The 6,093-nt window shown below is 52.5% G+C and overlaps 1 protein-coding gene across 3 annotated transcripts in view; it reads right to left on the bottom strand.

The window, feature by feature from the left end:
* Positions 1 to 5,252, bottom strand: part of LOC139373885 (FH1/FH2 domain-containing protein 3-like) — a 59,712-nt gene extending 54,460 nt beyond the window's left edge. For all 3 annotated transcript variants that reach the window (XR_011627622.1, XR_011627621.1, XM_071114982.1), the window contains exons 1-2: positions 5,162 to 5,252; positions 2,306 to 2,491 (exon numbers count right to left, since the gene is read on the bottom strand). Coding sequence is in view for 1 of the 3 variants with exons in the window: in XM_071114982.1 (XP_070971083.1) it covers positions 2,306 to 2,337 (32 nt within the window). In the remaining 2 variants the exon portion in view is untranslated. The remainder of the gene's footprint in view (positions 1 to 2,305; positions 2,492 to 5,161) is intronic.
* Between the last annotated feature and the right edge of the window lie 841 nt (positions 5,253 to 6,093).

Here is a 6,093-nt window from a genome sequence, read left to right on the forward strand (position 1 = left end):
CTCTCCACTCTTTCTTGTCATTCTCTCCTCTCTTTACTCTCTCTATCATGCCTCATTACCTATCCACAAAACACATTCTCTAAACTCATCACTTGCTTCCTGCACCAGAAAAAAAGCACCATCTCCCTCTACTCTCTCCCTCTCCCGCCCTATGTTCTCAGTGGCAGTCCAAGTGAAAGTATGTAACAAAAGAGAGAGAAGAGAGAGAGAGAGAGAGAGAGAGTCTCAGTTGGATAGGCTGCAGGATGGCTGAACATCAGAGCTGAATCACATTAAACCTGTTCAAGATGTGCCTTCATCCCTCTTCTTCTCCTCCTCTTTCTTCTCCTCCTCTTGCTCTCTTCTACTCTCTACTCTAAACAGTGAACCTGTCTGACTCCAGACCAAGAGTGAATGGTAAACCTGTCTCTATCCCACCCCTCTCTATCCCACCCCTCTCTATCCCACCCATCTCTATCCCACCCCTCTCTATCCCACGCCTCTCTATCCCACCCCTCTCTATCCCACCCCTCTCTATCCCACCCCTCTCTATCCCACATCTCACTATCCCACCTCTCTCTATCCCACCCCTCTCTATCCCACCTCTCTCTCTCTATCCCACCTCTCTCTATCCCACCCCTCTCTATCCCACCCCTCTCTATCCCACTCCTCTCTATCCCACCTCTCTCTATCCCACATCTCACTATGCCACCTCTCTCTATCCCACCTCTCTCTATCCCACCTCTCTCTATCCCAGCCCTCTCTATCCCACCCCTCTCTATCCCACCCCTCTCTATCCCACCCCTCTCTACCCCACCTCTCTCTCTATCCCACCTCTCTCTATCCCACCTCTCTCTCTATCCCACCTCTCTCTATCCCACCTCTCTCTCTATCCCACCTCTCTCTATCCCACCTCTCTCTATCCCACATCTCTCTATCCCACCTCTCTCTCTATCCCACCTCTCTCTATCCCACCTCTCTCTCTATCCCACCTCTCTCTATCCTACCTCTCTCTATCCCACATCTCTATCCCACCTCTCTCTATCCGACCTCTCTCTATCCCACATCTCTATCCCACCTCTCTCTATCCGACCCCTCTCTATCCCACCTCTCTCTATCCCACCTCTCTCTCTATCCCACCTCTCTCTATCCCACCTCTTTCTATCCCACCTCTCTCTCTATCCCACCTCTCTCTATCAAACCTCTCTCTCTATCCCACCTCTCTCATCCCACCTCTCTCTCTATCCCACCTCTCTCAATCCCACCTCTCTCTCTATCCCACCTCTCACCCTCCCCCCCTTTCCCCTTCCTCACCCAACTCCCCCTTCTCTTCCCCCTCTCCTGAATGTGAGGTGCTTTATATTCTGTATCCATTAAGCTCAGACCTTCACAGAGACAGCAGGAGGAAATGGGATTCTAACACACATGTGTGTGTTCCTGTGCCAGTGTAATGTGTGTGTGTGTTCCTGTGCCAGTGTAATGTGTGTGTGTTCCTGTACCAGTGTAACGTGTGTGTGTGTTCCTGTGCCAGTGTGTGTGTGTGTCCCTGTGCCAGTGTGTGTGTGTGTGTGTGTGTGTGTGTGTGTGTGTGTGTGTGTGTGTGTGTGTGTGTTCCTGTGCCAGTGTGTGTGTGTGTGTGTGTGTGTGTGTGTGTGTTCCTGTGCCAGTGTGTGTGTGTGTGTGTGTGTTCCTGTGCCAGTGTGTGTGTGTGTGTGTGTGTTTTAGTTAGAGTGCAGAAGTAAAATAATGAATCCTGTAGACTTTTCCCAGTGTTCAGTTCAACATAATCAGTTCCCTAAATAACCCACAACAGCAGTTCAAATGCTGCTTCTTAACACAGACAAAGTGAGGAAAGTAGTTTTGTTACTCTGTGCCTTTGGCAGTAAAGAGCACATTTTTAACCTGAAAACAATTATAAAGCAGGAACTGTTTCCTAACTGGAGACATACATATTCCCTCAAGTCAATACTTGTGTTATTGGCAGAGTGTGTGAGGGTAGGATGCCCCCCCATCTCTCTCTCTGTCTCTCTCTCTCTCTCTTCCCCACCTCTCTCTATCTGTCTCTCTCTGTCTCTCTCTCTCTTCCCCATCCCTCTCTCTCTGTCTCTCTCTTCCCCTCCCTCCCTCCCTCTGTCTCGCTCTCTCTCCCTCTGTCTCTCTCTCTCTCTCTCTCTTCCCCTCCCTCTCTGTCTCTCTCTACCCCCATCTCCCTCCCTCCCTCCCTCCCTCCCTCCCTCCCTCCCTCCCTCCCTCCCTCTCTCTGTCTCTCCCTCCCTCCCTCCCTCCCTCTCTGTGTGGATGAGTTTATGTAGTTGATGTAACTCACCTCTCATCCCGTGCCATCCTGGCCTCTTCCATTTTGTCCACATAGTCTCGACTGTGTTTGTTCCTCTCCTCTCTCTCTATCCTCTGTAGTCTTTCCTCTCTCTCTGCACGACGTCTCTCTCTCTCTGCCGACAGGGACTCCTGATGCTGTCTGTAGGAGGAGGAGAGGAGACCACCCAGAGAAGACCTGAGGGGGGAAAAGAGAGACATGGAGGGATAGAGAGAGAGAGAGAGAGGGGGGGGGGAGAAAGAGAAAATAGAGATAATAAGAGAGAGAGAGAGATAGGGGGGGAGAAAGAGAAAAATAGAGAGAATAAGAGAGAGAGCGAAAGAGAGAGAGAAAGAGAGAGAAAGAGAAAGGAATAGACAGGGAGAGACGGAGATACAGGGGGAGAAAGGAAGAGACAGGAAGAGACAGGGAGAGAGACACGGAGAGACAAGGAGAGACAGGGAGAGACACGGAGAGACAAGGAGAGACAGGAAGAGAAAGGGAGAGACAGGAAGAGACACGGAGAGACAGGAAGAGAAAGGGAGAGATAGGAAGAGACACGGAGAGACAGGAAGAGAAAGGGAGAGACAGGAAGTGACAGGGAGAGACACGGAAAGACAGGAAGAGAAAGGGAGAGACACGGAGAGAGACACGGAGAGAGACGCGGAGAGACAGGGAGAGACAGGGAGAGGCACGGAGAGACAGGGAGAGAGACACGGAGAGACAGGGAGAGAGACACAGAGAGACAGGGAGAGACAGGGAGAGACAGGGAGAGACAGGGAGAGAGACACGGAGAGACACGGAGAGACAGGAAGAGAGACAGGGAGAGACAGGGAGAGACGGGAGAGACGGGGAGAGAGACACGGAGAGACAGGAAGAGAGACGGGGAGAGACAGGGAGAGAGACACGGAGAGATGGGGAGAGACAGGGAGAGAGACAGGGAGAGACGGGGAGAGACGGGGAGAGACGGGAAGAGAGACGGGTAGAGACAGGGAGAGAGACACGGAGAGACGGGGAGAGACAGGGAGAGACAGGTAGAGAGACAGGGAGAGACGGGGAGAGACAGGGAGAGACAGGGAGAGACAGGGAGAGAGACAGGGAGAGACACGGAGAGACAGGAAGAGAGACAGGGAGAGACGGGGAGTGACACGGAGAGAGACAGGGAGAGACAGGGAGAGACGGGGAGAGACGGGGAGAGAGACAGGGAGAGACAGGAAGAGAGACAGGGAGAGACAGGGAGAGACAGGGAGAGACGGGGAGAGACAGGGGAGAGACGGGGAGAGAGACAGGGAGAGACAGGAAGAGAGACAGGGAGAGAGACAGGGAGAGACAGAGAGAGACGGGGAGAGACGGGGAGAGACAGGAAGAGAGACGGGGAGAGACGGGGAGAGACGGGGAGAGACGGGGAGAGACAGGGAGAGACAGGGAGAGAGACAGGGAGAGACAGGGAGAGACAGGGGGAGACGGGGAGAGACGGGGAGATACAGGGGGAGACGGGGAGAGACGGGGAGAGACACGGAGAGAGACAGGGAGAGACAGGAAGAGAGACGGGGAGAGATAGGGAGAGACGGGGAGAGAGACAGGGAGAGACGGGGAGAGAGACGGAAGGAGACAGGGAGAGACAGGAAGAGAGACGGGGAGAGACAGAGAGAGACGGGGAGAGAGACAGGGAGAGACGGGGAGAGAGACAGGGAGAGACACGGAGAGACACGGAGAGACAGGAAGAGAGACGGGGAGAGACGGGAGAGACGGGGAGAGACAGGGAGAGAGACACGGAGAGACAGGAAGAGAGACGGGGAGAGACAGGGAGAGAGACACGGAGAGACGGGGAGAGATGGGGAGAGACGGGGAGAGACAGGGAGAGAGACAGGGAGAGACGGGGAGAGACGGGGAGAGACGGGGAGAGAGACGGGTAGAGACAGGGAGAGAGACACGGAGAGACGGGGAGAGACAGGGAGAGACAGGAAGAGAGACAGGCAGAGACGGGGAGAGACAGGGAGAGACAGGGAGAGAGACAGGGAGAGAGACAGGGAGAGACAGGAAGAGAGACAGGAAGAGAGACAGGGAGAGACGGGGAGTGACACGGAGAGAGACAGGGAGAGACAGAGAGAGACGGGGAGAGACGGGGAGAGACGGGGAGAGAGACAGGGAGAGACAGGAAGAGAGACAGGAAGAGAGACAGGGAGAGACAGGGAGAGACAGGGAGAGACGGGGAGAGACAGGGGAGAGACGGGGAGAGAGACAGGGAGAGACAGGAAGAGAGACAGGAAGAGAGACAGGGAGAGAGACAGGGAGAGCGACAGGGAGAGACAGGAAGAGACAGGGAGAGACAGGGGGAGACGGGGAGAGACGGGGAGAGACGGGGAGAGACGGGGAGAGACACGGAGAGAGACAGGGAGAGACAGGAAGAGAGACGGGGAGAGACAGGGAGAGACGGGGAGAGAGACAGGGAGAGACGGGGAGAGAGACAGGGAGAGACACGGAGAGAGACAGGGAGAGACAGGAAGAGAGACGGGGAGAGACAGGGAGAGACGGGGAGAGAGACAGGGAGAGACACGGAGAGAGACAGGGAGAGACACGGAGAGAGACGGGGAGAGACAGGAAGAGAGACGGGGAGAGACAGGGAGAGACAGGGAGAGACACGGAGAGAGACAGGGAGAGACGGGGAGAGACAGGAAGAGAGACGGGGAGAGACAGGGAGAGACAGGTTTTTAATAGTGCTCAGGTAAAGTTAAAACATAACACTCAACTATGTGTGTCTGTGTCTGTGTGTGTGTGTCTGTCTTTTTGTGTGTGTGTGTGTGTGTGTGTGTGTGTGTGTGTGTGTGTGTGTGTGTGTGTGTGTGTGTGTGAACTGTGCTCGCTCACTTATTTGCTGGTGTGACAGGACTTTGAACTCCGGTTCTGTGGAGAGAGAGAGAGAGATACTGAGGGAGAACCAATCATAACACAACACCCCTGTTCCCTAATAGAAGAGGTTGAGAAAACTAACATGAGCCCCTGCTAGCTAGCACCCTGTTAGATAGACGTAATAGGTGATCGATTAGAAACCTTAGCAACTAGTTAGCAGTAGCCTACTATAGGTGAGACATGTGCTTGTCCCCCTGCTAGCTAGCACCCTGTTAGATAGCAGTAATAGCATGTTTGATACCATTAGTAGCCTATACGTTTGAAACTAAACACAAGCTAAACACAAGCGCTTGTCTATTGTGGCTAATAACATCCCTCCTAGTTAGCAGAATTACCCTCTGATAGGTTATAGTAGGCAAGAGGCATGAAGCTAACACTTCTAGCTAAACATGTTAGCTAATGGAAGTAGGTGTGAAGAACGGAGCATGACCCCTTAGCTACGTAAAAGCATCACAAACTATACGTAGTGCAGAGACGAAAAAAGATGAAAAGCAAGACCTGTTACACCTGTTACACCTGTTATACTTGTTACACCTGTTATACCTGTTATACCTGTTACTACTGTTACACCTATTATACCTGTTACTACTGTTACACCTGTTACACCTGTTACTACTGTTACACCTGTTATACCTGTTACTACTGTTACACCTGTTATACCTGTTACTACTGTTACACCTGTTATACCTGTTACTACTGTTACACCTGTTATACCTGTTACACCTGTTATACCTGTTACTACTGTTACACCTGTTACACCTGTTACTACTGTTACACCTGTTATACCTGTTACTACTGTTACACCTGTTATACCTGTTACACCTGTTATACCTGTTACTACTGTTACACCTGTTTCTACTGTTACACCTGTTATACTTGTTACACCTGTT

The sequence above is a fragment of the Oncorhynchus clarkii genome, chromosome 18, assembly GCF_045791955.1.
Source record: "Oncorhynchus clarkii lewisi isolate Uvic-CL-2024 chromosome 18, UVic_Ocla_1.0, whole genome shotgun sequence".
NCBI classification, from domain to species: domain Eukaryota; kingdom Metazoa; phylum Chordata; class Actinopteri; order Salmoniformes; family Salmonidae; genus Oncorhynchus; species Oncorhynchus clarkii.